The 22,715-nt window shown below is 47.2% G+C and overlaps 1 protein-coding gene across 1 annotated transcript in view; it reads left to right on the top strand.

The window, feature by feature from the left end:
* ADGRD1 (adhesion G protein-coupled receptor D1) overlaps positions 1-22,715 on the top strand; it is a 239,951-nt gene that overhangs the window by 130,569 nt on the left and 86,667 nt on the right. The window contains exons 17-18 of the mRNA XM_056859596.1: positions 11,957-12,060; positions 17,682-17,793. Of these exons, the coding sequence (XP_056715574.1) occupies positions 11,957-12,060; positions 17,682-17,793 (216 nt within the window). The remainder of the gene's footprint in view (positions 1-11,956; positions 12,061-17,681; positions 17,794-22,715) is intronic.

Below are 22,715 nucleotides of genomic sequence, written 5' to 3'. Positions count from 1 at the left end.
AGGTGGCTTGGCCGCGATCTTGTGCGCTGTGAGCGGCTTGGTGCTGGAACGGGGGCTTCCCGGTTGCTCGGCGGCTGTGGGGCTGTCATGTAGCTCGGTGGCAAGGTTGGCCTCCGCTCCGTCTCCGGGCGATGCGGCCTCATCGGTCGGTAGTGGCATCTCGAACACTTTTGCGGGGGCCAGCAGGGACTGGGCGAGCTGGAAGGTCCGCGGGCCGCACATGCTGAGGAACAGCGAGCGCTTCTTGCCGGCGCCTGTGATGTCGTTGGCGTCCATGAAGCATGTTACCCGGTCGCCGTAGCTGTCCCACTCGCTTGGGCTGGCGGAGTCGAACGGTCCCAGTGACACAACAGGTTTTCCCACCCACCCTAAAGCTCTGGACGGGTTGCAACATATTTCGCTTGAAGGAATCAAAACAAGGGAGACAGAATGGAATATATGGGAAGATTGTAGAATCTTTAGCATGCTGGCTGGCTCGGTGGGCGGCAGGGCTTCACAGCCCTTGCCGTTTATTTTTGGAAAGTAATATAACAATACTGGGCGAATTTACAGCCGTGTGGCACTCAGATCCTGGACTGGCATCGGCTCTGTTAGCCGAGTGATAAATTGGCATCCAGCAAGGCTGACATTATTTGCGTCTTTATCACTTGGCTTCGATGTCCATATCACGCCTGGCTCGCCTGCTTGTTTGCTCGCTGAAATGCATTCATCATGTTTGCGAAAGGCCGTAGAGCTGCATAGAACCATTTGGGGGAAGAGGAGCCCATGAAATGGAAACAAACGTTGCCCTGCAAATAGCAGCGATTGGATAGTGACAAGTAACTGTAGGAGAGGCAGTTCAGTGTAGGGGTAGATTGGGGAGAAGGAGAAGGAGAAGAGGAGGAGGAGGAGGAGTTGGTTTTTATATGCCGACTTTCTCTACCACTTAAGGGAGACTCAAACCGGCTTACAATCACCTTCCCTTCCCCTCCCCACAACAGACACCCTGTGAGGTAGGTGGGGCTGAGAGAGCTCTAACAGAGCTGTAACTTTGCCCAAGGTCACCCAGCTGGCTTCATGTGTAGGAGTGTGGAAACCAATCCAGTTCACCAGATTAGCCTCTGCCGCCCATGTGGAGGAGTGGGGAATCAAACCCGGTTCTCCAGATTAGAGTCCACTGCTCCAAACCACCGCTCTTAACCACTACACCACGCAGCAGCAACAGCTGCGTTGGTTTTTATATGCCGATTTTCTCTACCTTTTTAAAGGAGAATCAAACCAGCTTACAATCTCTTTCCCTTCCTCTCCCCACAAAAGACACCTTGTGAAGTAGGTGGGGCTGAGAGAGTTCAGAGAGAACTGTGACTAGCCCAAGGTCACCTAGCAGGCTTCATGTGGAGGAGTGGGGAAACTAGCCCTGTTCACCAGATTAGCATCTGCCGCTCATGTGGAGGAGTGGGGAATCAAACCCGGTTCTCCAGATTAGAGTCTGCCACTCTTAACCACTACACCACGCTGGCTCTCAGGAAGACCTGGGTTTGAGTCCCTGCTGTGCTTTGAGCCTTACTGGGTGATCCTGGACCAGCTGCTATTACTCTGCCTGACTTGCATCGCAGGGTTGTCATGAGGATAAAGGAGGGAGAACGGTGTATGTTGCACCAAGGTGCTTGGAGGAAGGAATGGAATTGAAAGACAGCCCATAAATAAATATTGCTTTCCCCCCAGCCAATTTATTTCCTTTGTTAACACAACTGAAGCTCTGTGAATTTAATCAATGAAGAATGAAGGATTCTGTTTTTCAAAACTAACATGCAGTGTTTAGTGCTAATTTTTATTCTGGGTTCATTTTTTATGAGCGTTGAAAAACACCTCCCTTGCTCGTGATGTCTTGTGAATGTGTTTGCGTAGCTCGGGGCCTTTTCTTCCCTGTTTCCGTTTCCTTTGCCCTCACTGCCCTTGTCCTCACCTGCCCTCACTGTCCTTTGATCACCTGCTTGTAACACAGACCCTAGTGATCTTGTCAACTATGCTGACATCACATAATGGTGCCAGGAAGGTTGCCTTGGTCAATCAGGTTAAGAAGAAAAGAAGAATTGGTTTTTATACCCTGTTATTCTCTATCTTTAAGGAGTCTCAAAGTAGCTCACAATCGCCTTTCCTTCCCCCCTCCCCACAACAGACATAGAGTTGCCAACCTCCAGGTACTAGCTGGAGATCTCCTGCTATTACAACAGATCTCCAGTCGACAGAGATCAGTTCCCCTGGAGAAAACAGCCGCTTTGGCAATTGGACCCCATGGCATTGAAGTCCCTCCTCTCCCCAAACCCCACCCTCCTCAGGCTCTGCCCCAAAAACCTCCTGCCAGTGGTGCAGAGGGACCTGGCAACCCTAAACAAACACCTTGTGAGGTAGGTGGAGCAGAGAGAGTTTCATGAGAACTGTGACTAGCCCAAGGTCCCCCAGCAGGCTTCATGTGGAGGAGTGGGGAATCAAAGCCGGTTCTCCAGATCACAGTCCGCCGCTCTGAACCGCTACGCCACGCTGGCTAAATGGCAGTTGAGGCTCTCAACAAATAAGAACAGCAGTAGCTTGAGTAACAAGAAAGGCCCCCATACGGCATTCAAACAAATGTACAGCAAGATATTGGGGGGAGGCTGGAGGGGGGAGGCATTTGCTTCTTTTGCGTCCAATGCGCTAATTTCAAGGGGAATATTAAAATTCCAGCACAGCCCCAGCTCTCTCTTGTGTTTCCTTCTCCGAATGAACATACGTAAGAAGAGATGACACTGTCTTATAGTGAGTCAGCCTCTTGGTCCACCTGTCTCAGCATGGTGTTCTCTGACTGACAGCAGCTCTCCAGAGCCTCAGGCAGAGAAAGAAAATGCCTTCCCAGCACCTGCTGCTGGAGATCCTTAACTCCAGAGGCCAGGGACTGAACTTCTGCATACAAAGCAAGTGCTCCGAGTGGAAGAAAGTTCCAGGGAATCTTTACAGGGCTTTCTTCCTTGCTGTTCTTTCCCCTTCTTCTTCCTTTCTTGTTTTTTTTTTTTAAAAAAACATTCTCTCCGGTCTTTCCATTGAAACGAAAGGTTCAAGACGCCATACAGATTTTTAAAACCACACGTCAGTGAAAACATTTTAAATTTTTTATCAGAAGAAACAAAACCGACAAGTTGAGCAGAGAAAGCCCCCCCCCTCCTGCAAAAGAAAAGCCCTAATCTTAAAAAAGCAGCATCAATCCTCTTCTGAAATATCTATTCCTCAAACGTCCTCGGTTGGGAAACAAAACGAAAAGGTTATGCCTCTTGCCTCGGCAACCTAAGGGGGAAATGTCGATCAGGTATAATTAACCCCACTGGTGTCATATAGGGGACCTCCCAGCTGCTTTAGGGGAACAAATAACATTGTTAAAGTTTCCAGTTGTGTAAACACCAGTGGCCTTGAGAAGAGTACGACGGATTCATCTGCTTGCAATGGGCCACGAGTAGATTTCCCCTGTTCCATTCCTCTGTTCTACAATTTGGGACTTTGCTGTATTTCATTCCTCCTTAATCCCAGTTTAACTCAGACAAATGGAGCATATGCCGCATATTTCCTTTTGCTGCAGTTCATTTGCTACAAATCCTTGCCGGTACAGCATGCAACTCTTTCTGCCAGCCAGAGCGGGGATGACTCTTTTTCAGCACGGCTCTGAAATCTTCTTCCATTGGAGGCTCATCTTTCTCAGTGGTGTTTTTTTCTTTTTAATTCTTCCAAGCCCTTGTTGGATAGTTTTTAAAGTTGTCTGTCTACACCATTCCTGCTGAACATTTTTGAGTCACATCGTTTGAGTTGTAGAGAGCCAGTGTGGTGTAGTGGTTAAGAGCGGTGGTTTGGAGCGGTCACCCCAAGCCAAGTGGGGAGTGAACCTTGAGTCTGAACAAAAAGAGCAGTTGGAGTCTTCTGAACTTTCAGTTTTAAAGGAAGCTCCTACTGAGCTGCAAACTGGAGAAGAGAGTAAGAATCTGCTTCTTAGTCAGCTGGAGCTCAGAGAAGGCCAGGCAGCATTGTTAGAGTAGGCATGTGGCAGAGAAATCCAGTGTTGTGGCCCTTGGGCAATAACACATGTTTGTTTTGTCTTGCGATTCTCTCACGAATGGAGCAAATCTCAGTTGTCCAAATGCATGGACGTCTCCCTCCTGCAGGACCAACCCACGTCCATCGCAAAACCGTACCTGGTTTTCCCAATCCAGTTTTTCCCCAAATTAAAATAATAGCTGAAATTGTGAGTGCTTGCTCTTGCATTTCAGTGCGCGGGTCAACTCCCCTTCCTTCCTTCTGGTGCCCTTTCTTTGCTGCCCCCTTGGCAGGCTCTCCACCCGCCTCCCGTACTCTTCCAAGCTGGGGGAAGGCAGGTTGGGGGAGCGCACGGAGCTTTTGCTATCCCTTGAGCCCCCCTGGACACGTAGCCAAGGCAGAGGGAGCCCCGTCGGACACAGGCACATGTGTTCAATTATTTAAACGAGGGATCAAAAAATGTGAGACGTAACAGGGACAAACCAATGACATTCCAATGCATTAATGGCCCTTGATTGAAGTAAATTTCACTTTTTTGCCACCGACCCAAAGGCTGTAGTGGATAGGACAAGAATTGAGCCTAACTTGCTACCCATAGATATGGTTATGGACTGCAGCTGATGGGGAGTTCTGTGCATAAAAAGACCTCAGATGCTTTTTGGCCGGCTCCTCAGTTTTGATTTGTTGCTTTCCTGGAGCTTGTTTTGATAGCTGTTCTGTTGCTTATTTTTCTTGGTGCGCATTTTAATGATGCCCTGAGCTGAATAGCTCAGCCTGGCCCGGTCTTGTCATATCTTGGAAACTAAGCAGGGTCGACTGTGGTCACTATTTGGATGAAAGACCACCAACGAAGTCCAGGGTCACAACGCGGAGGCAGGCAATGGCAAACCACCTCTGAACTTCACTTGCCCTGAAAACCCAACGAGGTCGCCATCAGTCGGCCAAAAAATATTAATAATGATGCGTTCTTGTTTATTACCATTGACTGTTGCAAGCTTTTGAGCATTTGGGGCCGCCTTTTTTGAAACATGGGATATAAATATGTTAATAAAAATGCAATAAATGTAGAAAATTTAGGATGGGCCAGAATCACAGAGTTTCGTGGCACCCTGGAGACCAACTTATCCAATCCTTTGGCAAAAAACATACATACGTTCCCAGGCCCTCATTTCTTGGCTGAGATCACAAACCCACTTACTTGGAAGTTAATCTTACTGATAAGACCTCGGCAGGATTAGGATTAGACTTGGGCCATTGGTTCTTATCTGGTGCTGGTGTCCTCAGCCTGGAGCAATGATCCACGCCCAGGTTTTGTTTCTCTGCCTGCTGGTGCCTGCCTTAAAACTGTCTCTCTAAAGAGCCTTTGATTCCCCATTGAAGCTTCATTAATCACGACGTGACCTCCCTCTCCCCCACAATCCAGTGTCATATTTTTGGACCTGATTCTGTTGACCGAGCTGTGATCTCTTGAGAAACAAACCAGCTGCTATATCTTACACTGGGCTTGAAGAGCTGATAGGAAATATTCCTTTTTTGTTGTTGTTAAGGGTAGAGGAGGGGATGAGAGAATATGTGCATGCATATACACATGTATGAGCTAGTAAGATTTGGAGGTCATTAATTACAGGGTTGCCATAAATTGGAAGTGACTCGACAACACATACAAACACACGCAAACATACAGTGTGGATATGGTTTGAATCCAGAGTTGCTAGCCTCCAGGTGGTGGCTGGAGATCTCCCGCTATTACAACTGATCTCCAAGCAACAGAGATCAGTTCCCCTGGAGAAAATGTCCGCTTTGGCAATTTGGCAATTTTCCTCCAGGCCAGATTGGGCAGGGATCCTGGAGGTATTTTTTTTTTTTTGCGCCATCTTCTGGGTGTGGAATAGGGGTCACTGGGGGTGCGGGTGGGAGGTAGTTGTGAATTTCCTGCATTGTGCAGGGGGTTGAATGACCCTGGTGCTTCCTTCTAATTCTGTCATTCTCTTTTCTTTTACCTTGGGTTTTCTTCATTGCTACAAACATGGAGATTCAGACCATTTCTCCAATCAGCTCAACTTAGGGTTGCCAGCCTCTAGGAAGGGCCTAGAGATCTCCTAGGATTACAAGTCATCTCCAGACTCCAGAGATCAGTTCCTTTGGAGAAAATGGCTGATTTGGAGGGTGGCCTCAATGGGATTATACCCCATTGAGGTCCCTCCCCTCCCTAACCCCACCCTCCACAGGATCCACCTCCAAATCTCTAGGAATTTCCCAATCTGCAGTTGGCAACCCTAGCTCAGTGTGGTTTCCTTTGACTGGCAGCGGCTTTCCAAAGCCTCTGGTAGAGAAAGGTCTTTCCCAGCACCTGCTACTGGAGATCTAGTTGTGATAATGATGGGGCTTGGGTATGAATCTTCTGAATGGAAAGCAAGCCCTCGAGCACGTAGCCATGGCCACTCCCTGCAGTTCTCCCGCAGCCACTGGGTGTCCACATGGTGATGGAGAGTGTCACAAAGTTGCAGCTGACTTACGGCGATCCTGTATGGTTTTCAAGGCAAGAGGCAAACAGAAGTGGTTTGCCATTGGCTTCCTCTGTGTAGCGACCCTGGTCTTCCATGCTGGTCTCCCATCCAAGTACTAACCAAGGCTGACCCTGCTTATATTCCAAGAGCTAAAGAGATCAGTCTAGTCTGGGCCATCTATAAGGCTGCCATCTCCGGGTTGAGAAGTACCTGGAGATTTGAGGGGCGGAGCCTGATGAGGGCGGTGTTTGGAGAGGGAAGGGACTTCAATGCCATAGAGTCCAATGGCCAAAGAGGCCATTTTCTCTAGGGGAACTGATCTCTATCAGCTGGAGATCAGTTGTAATAACGGGAGATCTCCAGCCACCACCGGGAGGTTGGCAACCCTAGAGGGGAGGGACTTCAGAGCCATAGAGGACCATTGCCAAAGCAGCCATTCTCTACAGGGGAACTGATCTCTATTGGCTGGAGATCAGTTGTAATAGCAGGAGAGCTCCAGTCACCACCTGGAAATTGGCAACCCCAGCCATCCAGGTCAGGGCAAACGGTTTGGGAAGTCTTGCTTTAGCCTTATGAGGCCCATTGGTGGTTCCTGGCATTTTACCGCTCCCTTTGATGGATTCCCACGGATTGATTTCTGCCCCCTCTATCATGGCGAGAAGGGCTGCCATGTGTCAGTTTGAAAAACAAAGTCATTGTTAGTTACGGGAATAGGAAAAAAAACACCATAATTTTGAAGGGGAAAGGAAAACCCTGGAAAGCTCTTTCTTTGGCGGATTTAAACTGTATTATTTGGGGTAATTAGCTTAAGTGGTTTCTCAGACCCAGAAGTGACCAAGCTTGGAATGCTGGCGGCAACCCTTGCATATTCATTTATCTCCTTTAAAGCACCTGACTGCAGAGGAATAAAGGCAAGAATGGCCCGCGCTTGTTATAGCTGCATAATCAAAGGATTTGTCTCCGCTTTGTTTAACCTCCCTTGATGTTTTACTTACGAGATTAACTATTTATGCCAGGATCAGTCCGAAAAGGAATTTTTCAGGGTCACTGACTAATCTGTCATTTCAATGTAAAAGGATTTCCTGGCGACAGGCTGCAAATAAATGGGCGGGATTGAAACAGGGCGCAGCCAGGTGACAGCGGATGATGCCTCCTTGACAGACAGTGATAGGAAAACAACATGCTGTTGGAAAGCAAGCTGAAATTTCTGACAGAGCCATATATTTAAAACACCTCAAAGAGATTTGGAAACCCGTTGTAAGTTTGGATGAGACATGGGGCGAAATCGCATCATCCCTTTAGCCTCCTTTATTCCCTGTTTCAGCCAGGGCTCAGCCAGGATCGGACGCATGCGTTTTCACCAAACGTGTGTTCGATCCTGGCTAAAACAGGGAATAAAGGAGGCTAAAGAGATGATGCGTCTTCGCCCATGGAATGCCTTCACAATTGAAAGTTAAAAGTTGAAGGCCTGCTTTGAACTTGGAAACACTTCCACAAGAAGTAGAATGATTTACCATTCTTTATCAGAAGTCACAGGTGAGTTCTGCTTGCCTTACCTAGGAAAGCATTTCTTGTTTTCCGAGCTTCCTCAGAGAATTCGTGGGGCTAGCTCTGATGCTTCCAAGGATTTTCCCCCCTGAGAAAACTCGGAGCAGCCAAATGTGGGAAAGATAATCTCAAACTAGGACCAGCAACCTCCAGGTGTGTCCTACAGATCTCCCAGAGTTACAACTGATCTCCAGATGACATAGATCAGTTCCCCTGGAGAAAATGGCTGCTTTGGAGGGTGGACTCTATGGCATTGTATCCTGCTAGGGTTGCCAACCTCCAGTACTAGCTGGAGATCTGCTGTTACAACTGATCTCCAGCCGATAGAGATCAGTTCACCTGGGGAAAATGGCAGCTTTGGCTATTGGACTCTATGGCCCCGCCCTCCTCAGGCTCCGCCCCAAAAACCTCCCGCCAGTGATGAAGAGGGACCTGGCAACCCTATATCCTGCTGAAGTCCCTTCCCTTCCCAAACCCCACCTTCTCCAGGCTCCACCCCCAAAATCTCTAGGTTTTTCCCAACCCAGTGCTAGTGACCCTAACTCCAGAGGACCTGGTTTCCGTACTCTGGAAATAGCTGAAATTCTAGAAGAACGCCATACCCCACCTGGAGGTTGGCAACTAGAGTTGCCAGGTCCCTCTTCGCCACAGATGGGAGGTTTTGGGGACGGAGCCTGAGGAAGACGGGGTTTGGGGAGGGAGGGACTTCAATGCCCTAGAGTCCAGTTGCCAAAGCTGCCATTTTCTCCAGAGGAACTGATCTCTATCGGTGGGAGATGAGTTGTAATAGCAGGAGATCTTCAGCTAGTACCTGGAGGCTGGCAACCCGACTGGCAACCCTAGTTGGCCTGAGTCATGCTGGAGTGGAACTTTTAAAAATCAAAGGCATTTTTTGGGTGTTGTTATTCCATATTCCTTTCATTAGAACTTTGCTAACCCTTTCTGTCAAAGAAGGATAAACATGAGGGTGCTAGGAACAAGATGTATCTGTTCCTACATGCACCTCTCCGGGGATTTAGCATCTAAAATCTTAGAGGAAGGGGACCGAAACCTGAAGGGTGACAACTTCCATTAAACAATCCACAGCCCGTCTATGACCCGTCGTCACCCGCTCCTCTGTACCAGAATGCCAGCTTGTGAATTGATGATCCGGTGGGTGGATAATTACAATGCTGTGAGAAGCGGGGAGGGGGAGAGGAACCTTCCCAAACAGACATATAATTATTGACTCAATTTTGTATGAAGTCTTGCATGGCAATCAGGATATGGGGTTTGGTTTCTCCCTGTCAGAGGCCTTTTTATCTATTAATGAAGCTCATCTCCTTTATTGGCACTTAGTCTCTCTCCCCCCCCCCCCACCATTGGTATCTTTTAAATTTTTTTTTCTTTTTAAGAGGGAGGAATCTGCGCATGAAAAATTTACAATGCTTCTTTTAAATAATTGATCTCCAATAATGCAAAAAACTCTTTTAGTAAATCTCATTGTCTGGATTATGAATATGAAACAGTTTACCCTCCTCCTCATCCCCGGCTCCCTTTTTAAAAAAGCCTCAGAAATATAAGAGAGAATTTTGGCTCTTCTGATTGATAGGGTTGCCAGGCCCCTCTTCGCCACCAGTGGTAGGTTTTTTTTGGGGGGGGGGGGACTGAGAAGGGCGGGGTTTGGGGAGGAGCTTAAATGTCCTAGAGTCCAATTGCCATAGTGGCCATTTTCTCCAGGTGAACTGATCTCTATCGGCTGGAGATCAGTTGTAATAGCAGGAGATCTCCAGCTAGTACCTGGAGGCTGGTAACGCTACGTATGGAACACTTTTAAATTCACCTGCTTTGGTCCCGGGTTCAGGTTCTTGGCAATGGCTGGGACCTGTATACATAAAATGAGTAGAATGACATTCTCTTGGTGCTCTTCTTGGATTTGTCACGTCGCCTTCATGCTGCAAAACTAAAATGATGTGGTAGGTTGAATGTTCAGGGCGGCAGCAGCCAGTATAGAAAAACAGAAGGCAAGCGCCCAGCAGTGGTGCAGGGATGATATAGTGAATTATTACCTTTCTCTCGCTCAGAAGTAATAGCAAAAAACAAAGAAGAAAAATCCTACCTCTTGCTGATTCTTTCAAAAAATGATCGGGAGGGATTATTTAGACTTTCTTATATTGTTACCTGAACAAGTCTCCTGTGAATTTTGCTTCTTGCTCGTGCAAATCCTTCATTTGTTTCTCTTCATGCCATTCTGGTTTTCTTCACACCCAATTTCCTCCATGAATGTACCATTTTCAGTGTTATTTGTGCATAAGTAGTATATGTGTATACTTGATGTAGGCTGTGTGCATAAATTTCCTCTAGAGACAAAACTGCATGCGCAATGGAAACGAATCTAGAAAACTAACAGCGAATAATGAGAACGGGAACCTCTGGCAATTAGGTGAACAGATATAGAAAGTAATGAAATAGGACACATCTACCCGTTCCTGGTGATTTGTCTCTTCAAAGCAACTACAAGGCCAAGGGTAGTGGGTTATTGTGTCAGACTAGGTCTGGGAGACCCAAGTTCGAATCTGTGCTCTGCCATGGAAGCCTGCTGGGTGACCTTGGGCCAGTCACACACCCTCAGCCTAATCTACCTTATTGGGTTGTTATGAGGATAAAGTAGAGAGGTAGAGAATGATGTAAGTTGCTCTGGGTTCCCATTGGCAGTAAAGGTAAGGTGTAAATCAGGCATGTCAAACTCATTTGGTGCTAGGATATGACATAAATGTCACTTGGTTGGGCTGGGCCATGTGCACCATAAAATTTAATGCCAGGTACTGGACATACAAACTTTATGGAAGACTCAGGCAAAGCCAATTAAGTCCTTCCCTGGGGGACGGGGGGCTGCGTTGGCACCGCAGGTTGGATAAAAGTCCTCGGCGGGCCGCATCTAGCCCGCGGGCCGCATCTTTGACACCCCTGGTATAAATGAGGCAAAATAAAACAGACCTGTTTGTTTAAACCCCAATCATATATTAAGACAGGAGTCTGATTTTGGAAACAAAATGGGTGCCTGGGGAAGCTGAATCCTGGCCACGCCTGCTGCTTGTCTTCCCGTAGCCTCCCTCTCCCCGCTCCAAGTGCTGGTCTTCCAGCCAAAGTGAAGTCTGCTTCCAGAGCCTGGCTGAGGAAGAAAGTACCAGTGGGACATGGACCGTGGGAAATCACGTCGCAGGCAATGAAGCAGTTTGAACCTCTGAGATGGAGAGGAAAAAAGGAAGAAATTGGGGTGAAATTGTAGGAGGCCAGTAAAAGCTCACTGGAAAAAGACAGCAATGAAAGTCAAGGTGGAATGCACAACTGTTTCAACTCAGCCTGCCACTGCCCCATCCCTAGAGGCTGAACTCTCGCCTTTCCTGCATGCAGACCACTTCCCTCCCTTCATTAGTTTAATTATAACATTAGAGCCAGCGTGGTGCAGTGGTTAAGAACAGTGGTTTGGAGCGGTGGACTCTGGTCTGGAGAACCGGGTTTGATTCCCCTCTTCTCCACATGAGTGGTGGAGGCTGGTGAATTGGACTTGTTTTGTCGCTCCTACACATGAAGCCAGCTTGGTGACCTTGGGCTAGTCACACTCTCTTAGCCTCACCTACCTCACAGGGTGACTGTTGTGTGGGAGGGGAAGGGGAAGGAAGGTGATTGTAAGCCAGTTTGATTCTTCCTTAAGTGGTAGAGAAAGAAGTCGGCATATAAAAACCAACTCCTCCTCCTCCTCTTCTTCTTCTCCTTCTCCTTCTTCTTCTCCTTCTCCTTCTTCTCCTTCTTCTCCTCCTCCTCCTCCGTCTTCTGGTAATAATAATAATAATAATTAAAGACGTTTCTTTTCTTTCATTGTACAGCTACCAATTGGGCACCAGATGGCGCTAACCTCCATCAGTTACATCGGCTGTTCTCTGTCCATCTTTTGCTTGACTATCACGCTGGTCACGTTCGCTGTTCTGTCGTGAGTAATTTTAACTTTTCTACCCACTGAGCCAATATCAGTTTGGAAATATCAGATGTTTTTTTTTTTAAAAAAAGAAGTTTCATTTCAAGGCACCGGACTGAATGCTCTCAGGTGTTAAGAGTTTCATAAAAGGTTATTAATTCCTTAAACCCCTTTAATTAGATTCTGCATATATATTTGTAACAGTCGGTTGAGTTGGTTCTAAATTACTTTAATTTCCTGAAATCGGGACGCTCTTTAAATAGCAAGTTATTTCCTCGCAATTTATTCTTTGGCAGTTTTCACAATCGCTCTTCTGATTTTAGGTGGATTTAGAAGGTGGAAGGGAGAATCAGAGAAGCTAATATTTGATCTGTGATCTTGAGGTTGATGAAAGACGGAACTGAGTCTCTGGGCTTCACGGCTGGCTCCAAGAGTAGGGTTGCCAGCTCCAGGTTGGGAAATACCTGGAGATTTTTGGGGCGGAGCCTGAGGAGGGGAAGGACTTCAATGTCATAGAGTCTGATTGCCAAAGCAGCCATTTTATCCAGGTGAACTGATCTCTAGCAGCTGGGGATCAGTTGTAAAATCAGGAGATCTCCAGCTACTACCTGGAGGTAGGCAACATTATCCAAGAGGCAGCAAAGTCTCTCAAAGCTTCTGGAGCTCTGAGTCCAAAGACATCGGGGTGGGGGGGGAATGGATGAACCCTTCAAACAAAAGGCATCACATTGCTTTGCTTCCAGCTTCATTAGAATAAGCTTTTAAAAAGAATTGTCCCTTGCTGGTTAAGGCCACCTTTGGATGATCATAGGCCTTGGACTTCCAAAATCCTAAATTTAGAATCCCCAAAATGATTTATTGGTTTGATTTGATGAAACACATGAAACTGCCATACGCAGAATCTGACCCTTGGTCTGCTAAGGTCAATGTTATCTGCTCAGACCGGCAGCGGCTCTCCAGGGTCTCAGGCAGGGGTCTTTCACATTATCTTCTACCTGGTTTTTCAAATGCCAAGGATTGAACTTGCAGTCTTCTGCATGCCAAACAGGTGCTCTACCACTGAGCCACAGCCCCTCCATGATCTTCCTACAACCTTTCACATCACATATTACTTGATCCTTTTGACTGGAGATGCCAGGGATTGAAGAAGAAGAAGAACAAGAGTTGGTTTTTATACCCCACTTTCCCCTACCTTTAAGGAGTCCCAAAGACATTTACAATCATCACCTTCTCTTCCTCTCCCCACAACAGACACCTTGTGAGGTAAGTTGGGCTGAGAGAGTTCGGAGAGAACTGTGACTAGTCCAAGGTCACCCAGCAGGCTTCATGTGGAGGAGTGGGGAAACCAACCCAGTTCACCAGATTAGAATCCACTGCTCATGTGGAGGACTAGGGAATCAAAGCTGGTTCACCAGATTAGCATCCGCAGTTAATCTGGTGAACTGTGTTGGTCTCCCCACATGAAGCCACCTTGGGATAGTCACAGTTCTCTCAGCCCCACCTACCTCACAGGGTGTTTGTTGTGGGGTGGGGGAGGGAAGGTGATTGCAAACCAGTTTGATTCTCCCATAAGTGGTAGAGAAAGTAGGCATATAAAAGCCAACTCTTCTTCCTCCTCCTCCTCCTCCTCCTCCTCCTCCTCTTCTTCTTCTCCTTCTTCTTCTCCTCCTCCTCCTCCTCCTCCTCCTCCTCCTCCTCCTCCTCCTCCTCCTCCGTAGGATCTCCAGCCAGCTGGCTCCTGCAAAGAGCGTTTCTTCAGCCTCCCAATCCTGGAATCATAATGCGATTTGGGGAACCAGCGATAAACGCTGTATTTCCATATTTATAGAAAACCCATCCATATGTAGATAATAGCAGTGTGCGGTAGTTATGAAGTGCCAGATTTGATATAAATATGGAAATGCCTGGCTGGATGGTCTGCCCTGTTCGCTAGGACTTCTCAGTGGCTTCAACCTCGTCAATTTCCATCGAGTTACTCTCCCAGTTCCCTGTCAGAGGCGAGCGAGCCCCGAGGTTGTTAATTGTGAACTGATTTAGTGCAATTTGCCTCTGAAAGAGACGCATAAATCCAAATAAATGCAGAAGGTTATTGCAGGGAAATGAAAATGGATGTGTCACGTCACAACTCCCCCTCCCCGAATTAAACTGTTAACAAGCTTCAGTTCTAGTTATTATTTCATGTGGCAGCCCTGCTGCTTGTGATCTTGATGGGTGACAGGAGAATCATAGAATCATAGAGTTGGAAGGAGCCACCAGGGTCATCTAGTCCAACCCCCTGCACAAGGCGGGAAATTCACAACTACCCCACCCCTAACCCCAGTGACCCCCTACTCCATGCCCAGAGGTTGGCCAAGATGCCCTCCCTCTCATCATCTGCTTACGGTCATAGAATCAGCATTGTTGACAGATTGCCATCTAACCGCTTCATAAAAACCTCCAGGGAAGGAGAGCTTACCATCACCCGAGGAAGCCTGTTCCATTGAGGAACTGCTCTGTTAGAAAATTCTTCCTAATTTTCAGATTAGGAAACTCTTTTGATTTAATTTCAACCGGTTGGTTCTGGTCCGACTTTCTGGGGCAACAGAAAACAACTCAGCACCATCCTCTCTATGATAGCCCTTCAAGTACTTGAAGATGGTTATCATATCCCCTCTCGGTCTTCTCCTCTTCAGGCTAAACATACCCAGCTCCTTATACCTTTCCTCATAGGACTTGGTCTTCAGACCCTTCACCATCTTTGTTGCCCTCCTCTGGACACCTTCCAGCTTGTCTACATATTTCTTAAATTGCAGTGCCCAAAACTGAACACAGTAGGTGAGGTCTAACCAGAGCAGAGTAAAGCGATACCATCACTTCGCGTGATCTGGACACTATACTTCTGTTGATACAGCCCAAGATCTCATTTGCCTTTTTAGCTACCGCATCACACTGCTGACTCATGTTCAGTGTTTGGTCTACGAACACCCCAAGATCCTTTGCACACACACTACTGCTCAGACCAGTCTCCCCCATTCCAGAATTATGCATTTGATTTTTCCTACCTCAATGCAGAACTTTACATTTATCTTTATTGAAGTGCATTTTATTAGTTTTAGCCCAATTCTCCAGCCTGTCAAGATAATGCATGCAACTGCCCATTGGGTCAATGTACAGATAGCAATTGTGTATGTGCCAAGTCTTTGTGTAGAATTCCATATCGAATTGGATCTCTGGTACCGATGCCCAAGGGATTGCCTTCTTCCCCTGGGTAAATGGTATCCTAAACTTATTCCATGGAATGGAAGACATTGGAAAGGGTCAGTTGCTTTGCAGAATGTCATTATGGAGAACTGGGGGGAAAGTTCCCTCCTTCCCAGACTCCTACTGTGTTTCAGACCACGATTTATTAGTTCTCTGGAGCACCATCTCCTCCGGCCAACTCAGCAGTTATTAACACTGGCCATGGCTCAGTTTGTAGAGCCTCTGCTTGGCATGCAGAAGGTCCCAGGTTCAATCCCCGCCCTCTCCAGTTAAAGGGACTAGACAAGTAGGTGATGTGAAAGACCTCTGCCTGAGACCTTGGAGAGCTGCCGCCGGTCTGAGTAGACAATACTGACTTTGATGTACCGAGGGTCTGATTCTGAATAAGGCAGCTTCATGTGTTCATGTGTACCTACCACATTTTTGTTACATCCATCCTCCAAAGGGACTGGGGGAATCTGGATTCAAAACCTGTCTCTGCTGTGGAACTCAATGATTGGTTGGATGATCACACCCTCTCAGCCAAATCTGCTTCACAGGGTTGTTGTGACAGTGGAAGAGGGGAGAACCATTAAGGTGGATCCAAACTAATTTTTCCAGTAAAGGAAGGGGAGGTGTAAGCCAATACTCCCTTCCTGCTGTAGACCCCAGATTTTCCCCCCATGCCATTTCTAAATGCCCCTAAGGGGAACATTTTGGTATGATCAGTGGGCTGCAGCCAGGGGGTGGGGGGAGGAAGGCAGGAAAATTCTTTTTTGCTGATGAAAGTGCTTTCCTTCAGCAGAAGATTTAGTCTGGATCCAACCCAATGTATGTATGAACTGTTCAGAGGATCAAAATGAGCTAGAGCTAGGGGAACTGGGCACACTTTTTAAAAAAAGGGAACACCATGATCTCTCACCCCATATTAAGATTGGTCCCCAGACTACAGACATCAGCTCCCCTGGAGGGTGGATTCTACAGCACTGTTCCCTGCTGAGGTCCCTCCCTTCCCCAAACCCCGCCCTCCCCAGGCTCCAGCCCCCAAATCTCCAGGTATTTCCCAACCCAGAGCTGGCAACCCTAGCTAGAGCACACACTTTGTATGCCCAATGTCTCAAGTTGAAGCCCATTACCACGGTTGTCTGGCAGGATGGTGACTCTGGAGAGAGCTGGGGCCAATGCCAACCCCGGAAGGTGGAGGCAGGATAAATGCCTGCTACAAAAGCATCTCTCTACTTCATGGGCCGCCCAAGGCTTAAACAGCAATAGGGCATGCCCAGTGGGAACTTGCGGTCTGTTTGAACAATTGGGGCTTTAAGATTAAAAGAATAAGAATCTAAGAATAATAGAGGAAAGTAGATAATCTATGATGTCAATAAAGACAATAAGTAAGATAGAGAGTAAAAAAGGTATCCAGAGAGCTAGCAATAATTTTCTGATTATAGATATATCCTTTGCAATTTAAAGCAGAAGTCTTACGTATGTGTGTGTGTGTGTATGTATATATGTATGTATATATATATAGTTTGTTTTCTTTTCATAGAATCATAGAGTTGGAAGGGACCACCAGGGTCATCTAGTCCAACCCCCTGCACAATGCAGGAAATTCACAACTACCTCCTCGCCACACACCCCAGTGACCCCTACTCCATGCCCAGAAGATGGCCAACATGCCCTCCCTCTCAAGAAATGTCTAAGGTCATAGAATCAGCATTGCTGACAGATGGCCATCTAGCCTCTGCTTAAAAACCTCCAGGGAAGGAGAGCTCAACACCTCCCCAGGAAGTCTGGTTTTTGCTGTTGTTGTTGTCAAGTGAATTTTTTTTCTTATCTATTATTTCCTTATCTATGTCTATGTTTATGTATGGAAATGAAAATTCTAATTAAAAACAACCACAATTGGGAGTGGCACAACGTCCACTTGAAAGCAGTTGACAAACGAAGGTTGTTGCAGGCTTTAAGCTGAGACAGGCAGACACGGGCCTTTGTTAGGTTTATGGTCAAGCACTAAATGTGAGATGTCAGAAGATTCTCAGCAGAGGCACCTTTTGCATGATTTGTGGCCCAGTTTCCCCCCTCCCCCCCTAGACATAGAAAGTCGTTACCGTTTTGCAAGCGCTGAGCCTTTTTAGCAATTCTTGGCTTGCAGTACCAATCAGTGTTTCCTCTTCTGTGAGCATACTGGGGAATCAAATCAAATGCAGCTGAATCCTGAAACTCGCAAATCAAACCCCTTGCAATAAACGACAAAAGGATTGTTTCTTGTAGGTTATCCGGGCTGTGTGATCGTGGTCTTGGTATTTTCTTTCCTGACGTTTCGCCAGCAGCTGTGGCAGGCATCTTCAGAGGAGTAACACTGAAGGACAAAAGGATTGTTTCTCTCTGGGATGCTAACCGGTACTTCTTTTCCACAGCTCCGTCAGCACCATCCGTAACCAGCGCTACCACATCCATGCCAACCTGTCGTTCGCCATCTTGGTGGCTCAGATCCTGCTGCTTATCAGTTTCCATTTAAGTCCTGGAACGGTAAGTGCCCGATGGGTGGGACCTGGCAGGCTGAAATGATTCTTGGCACGTCCATTACAGCACAAGATCAAAACAAGCCGGAGGGCTCCTACGTTTCCAGATAATTTTATGAGGAAGCTATTATTAGCCATCCTACAAACCAGACTTGCTAGACCTCAAAAGTAACAGGATACAGAATTTCCCCTCTGGACACGGTGGGATACCACCAGATTGAGGACAACTTCTTCCTTTTTTTCGTTGGAGTCATATCTGTCATGATAGGAAATTGTACTTTATTATCCAAGCACAGACCGAAGACTGAGCTCCTGTTTTTATACTTGGCTTGGCCAATCTGGAACACATGAAGCTGCCTTATACTGAACCAGACTCTTGGTCCATCAAAGTCAGTATTGTCTACTCAGACCAGCAGTGGCTTTCCAGGGTCTCAGGCAGAGGTCTTTCACATCACCTACTTGCCTAGTCCCTTTAACTGGAGATGCTGGGGATTGAACCTGGGACCTTCTGCATGCCAAGCAGATGCTCTACCACTGAGCCACAGCCCCTCCCCTCTTATGTTGTCTGCCTACCAAAGAAGCTAATGCTAAGCATCTTCTTCTTCTCATTGACTCTGTGGCTACATCTCCTGTAGTTCTGATTAGCTCCTCAGGCGGAACCCCTGGGGGTTTCTAAATTTAACTGCCCATCCCCTGATACATTAACTAGGTTGGACCAGAAGCATTTTGCAACAACTCAGAGACAATAAGCATACAGCAATGACTTCCAACCTGAAGGATGAACTTGGTAAATTTATCATACCCACCTAAGAAATGTTAAGAATTTTATAGAGTCATAGAGGTGGAAGGGGTCATACAGGTCATCTAGTCCAACCCCCTGCATGAAGTAGGATTGCCAATCTCGAGGTGGAAGGGGTCATACAGGTCACCTAGTCCAACCCCCTGCATGAAGTAGGATTGCCAATCTCAAGATGGAAGGGGTCATACAGGTCACCTAGTCCAACCCCCTGCATGAAGTAGAATTGCCAATCTCCAGGTGGTGGCTGGAGCTCTCCTGCTGTTACAACTGATCTCCAGGCGACAGAGATCAGTTCCCCTGAGAAAATGGCCGCTTTGGAAGGGGGACTGCATGGCATTATATCCCATGGAAGTCCCTCCCCTCCCCAAGCCCCTCCCTCCTCAGGCTCCACCCCCCAAATCTCTAGGTATTTCCCAGCCGAAAGCTGGCAACCCTAGCAGGAAGAGACACAGAAGTGGAAGGGAAAGTTCCTTGCCCTCAGATAGCACAGCAGAGAAAACTGCTGAGTCGCTTCCCTGCAAATAGTAGATAAGGTGCTAGGAGTAGGGAGAAGGAGGGTGGGGGACCCAAAAACTAAATGGCTTTGGTTTTAGAGGGGGAAATAAAAAAAACTTGGAGAGGATGAAGCTGAGCAGAAAAAAGATATAATCAGAAACAGAAAACAAGGCAGGGAAATATACAATGAAATAATCCCCAATAAATCAGTTAGACAGTGTGCGACTCCCGAGAGGCAACAGAAGAAGAAGGGAAATGAAAATGAGTCTCGGGAGCAAGGTGAAGAAAAAGGATGCCTCATTGTCATGGTCACTATCTTTTCATTTCCTCAGACTCCCGGACATAAGCAATGGAGGTGTCTTTCCTTGTTGTTGTTGGGGAAACAAGACTGGGAAAAGCCCGTTACCCTGATAATGCCATCATGATCAGTTTGTTCAAAGCAACCAAGAAAAACAGAGGCAGGAGAGTCCTCGGTTTGTGTGGCCTTCCCCTTGCAAGATTCTAGAGCCCCACTGAAGGAGCTTTCCCACAAAGTCCCCTGAATCCTGGTGGGGGGCAGCGCCAGTTCACACAACCATGCTCAGCTCATTTTGGGTCACGTTGTTGCTTCCTAGACCTGTGCTGCAAAAGAGTTTTATTCTCCCTTTGCAGAACTCTCTGATTGATCTTTGTTTTGCTCCTCACTATGGTCGTCTATGTGCGTTTTGCCTGAGGCTCGTTGCTCGCTGGACCCACACTTTCCCGTTGGGAGTCTATGCACCAGCAGTCTCCAAGCTCAAATCAAGAAGCATGGGAGTCCCCGCCCCTTGAAATGATGCTTCGTAATTGGCTGTAGTGAAAGAAAAGTTCCTCCCCCCAAAACCCAATTGCCTCATAAAAAAGCATTTTAAGAACATAAAACAAAAAATGGAACAACCTGAAAAGGGGGGGGGACCCAAACCTCTGTTTTAAAAAGCCTTTCTTCTGCTCAGAAAGAGCTCCCAGGAAGAAGGAAGAATTTGAATCCCCATCTCTTTACATGCTGCTTTGTAATTGGCTGTGAGCAAAAATAAGCTTGCGTGTCCCGCGCTTTGCCTTATGCATGGGGATTTCACCTGGGCTGAGCTCACAGGAGAGGGAAGAATCAGGTTAACAGAGGAATGGGAAGTCCTGGGATTTGTGAGGGCTGGCAGCGAGGTCATCTCTAATGGAGGGGAAACTCATGCATAACTCCAAGGAACAACCGAGACAGATGGGGGTGGTGGTGAATGTGAGTTAAAGTACCCATGTGTAAATGACCCTAGGATTACTCCGGAAAGCTGAAGAGCTTCGTTTACCAGAAATGAGCATCTTTTTGAAAATACGAGGAACTCGGTACACTTCCCACATATCTTACAGACGGAAGCAATCCAACAAGTTTTGCAGACCGATCTGACTTTGCAGAGGGAAATGAGAGCTTCAGTGCTAAGGAAGCAAAGCCCATGGTGACCTGCCAGCAGTAAATAATGCTGTGTTGTGCTGGCAGAACCCAGGAATGTTTTTAAGGTTCGGCAGCCGGCATATAGAACTGTTGTTAGCTATCCACTCCTCTGCAGACCTCTGAACTTGCAGTGCCTTTGCAGCACAGCAGAGGAAAACACCCTTTCTTCTCTCAGATATCAGTTCCTAATGAAGTCTGTGGGTAGCCAGCATGAGATGCCTGTTCTTCTGACTTTATTCTCCTTAAAAAAATTTTACTACACAAGACAGCAGTTCTAGTAGAAGAAGAACCTCCACAAAGAAATTGGAGTCATCTTTCTTTTTCCTTCCTGGGGACCTGGAATTTGGGGAGGGGCTGTGGCTCAGTGGTAGAGCATCTTCACAGCATGCAGAAGGTCCCAGGTTCAATCCCTGGCATCTAATTTAGTAATATCAGGTAGTAGGTGATGTGAAAGACTTCTGCCTGAGACCCTGGAGAGCCGCTGGTCAGAGTGGACCGGTGGTCTGATTCAGTATAAGGCAGCTTTGTGTGTCCAATTTCAGAGTAGCTTTTGCGGTGTAGTGGTTAAGAGTGGTGGTTTGGAGCGGTGGGCTCTAATCTGGAGAACCGGGTTGGTTTCCCCACTACTCCACATGAGCGGTGGATGCTAATCTGGTGAACCGGGTTGGTTTCCCCACTCCTACACATGAAGCCAGCTGGGTGACCTTGGGCTAGACACAGTTCTATCAGAACTCTCTCAGCCTCACCTACCTCACAAGGTGTCTGTTGTGGGGAGAGGAAGGGAAGGAGATTGTTAGCTGGTTTGATTCTCCTTAAAAGGTAGAGAAAGTCGGCATATAAAAACCAACTCTTCTTCTTCTGATTCCAAGGTCTGGTCTTCCTGGGACCACCCCACTTCAAAATGGAGACAGGGAATGGCATTACTGTGCTGGGTAGGGTTGCCAACTCTGGTTGGGAAATTCCTGGAGATCTGGGGGGGGGTAGAGGCTGTGGATGGGGAGGTGGGTTGTTGAGGGGAGGGACCTCCGTGGGTAGAATGCCATAGAGCCCACTCTCCAAAGCAGCCATTTTCTCCAGGTGAACTGATCTCTGTAGTCTGAGGATCAACTGCAATTCTGGGAGATCTCCAGGCCAACCTGAAGGTTGGCAACCCTAGTGCTGGGCCTAGAGATCAGCCAATTCCCCATGTTCCATTCCTGTATTTTTTTTCCAGAAGTCCATTCTACATTGTGATCCACTCCTTCTTAATTCTGATTGAAACAGGAGACTTTCTAACACAAACTCCAGAATTGGTGCATGTGCAAAGCATAAAACTTTTGTGAAAAAAAGAAAAAATGGAGAAAAGCATTCTTAATATGTTTATACACATCAAGATCCTTGGCCTGTGGCATTCTACCAATGTAAACAGATGGCTTTACTATCGGGGAGGGGGGCTGTTGCTCAGTGGTAGAGCATCCGCTTGGCATGCCGAAGGTCCCAGGTTCAATCCCCGACATCTCAAGTTAAAGGGACTAGGCAAGTAAGTGATGTGAAAGACCCTGGAGAGCCGCTGCCAGTCTGAGTAGACAAGACTGACTTTGATGGACCAAGAGTTTGATTCAGTATAAGGCAGCTTCATGTGCTTCATGTGAAAACAGCACGGAAAAAGATTTGATACAGCCATCTGTGCAATCACACCACAATTGCTTTTTTGCAATTTTTTTTTTATCAGTGCCTGCATGAAGTTTGATGATAGAGGGCTGAGAAAGACAGGAATGGCTCAGTAATCATATCCTAGTATTGTCTGTCCTGGCTGTAGTTACCAGGGTCTTGGGCAGGGCTATTTCCCAGCCCTGCTACCTTGAGATGGTTTGGCTGTTTTGCTTGCAAAACATGTGTCCTTCCACTGAGCTTTGGCTCTCCAAAACTGTAGCTTGCCGATGAAAATGGCTTGTCGGGTCATTGCTCCCTCGAGCTCAGTGGTGGATCCTTTGATGGACAGTGTCTGACCAGCTTCTCAGGTCGTTTATGCATGGGTACTTTCGCTCATGTTCGCCCCCAGTCTGTCTTGGTTGTTCCTTGGAGTTATGCATGAGTTTCCCCTCCATTAGAGAGGACCTTGCTGCCAGCCCTCACAAATCCCAGGACTTCCCATTCCTCTGTTAACCCTATTCTTCCATCTCCCCTGAGCTCAGCC

Source organism: Euleptes europaea, chromosome 13 (assembly GCF_029931775.1).
Source record: "Euleptes europaea isolate rEulEur1 chromosome 13, rEulEur1.hap1, whole genome shotgun sequence".
In the NCBI taxonomy this organism is placed as follows: Eukaryota; Metazoa; Chordata; class Lepidosauria; order Squamata; family Sphaerodactylidae; genus Euleptes; species Euleptes europaea.
The sequence above is the reverse complement of the archived record's forward strand: the minus strand, read 5'-3'. Positions and strand labels throughout refer to the sequence as shown.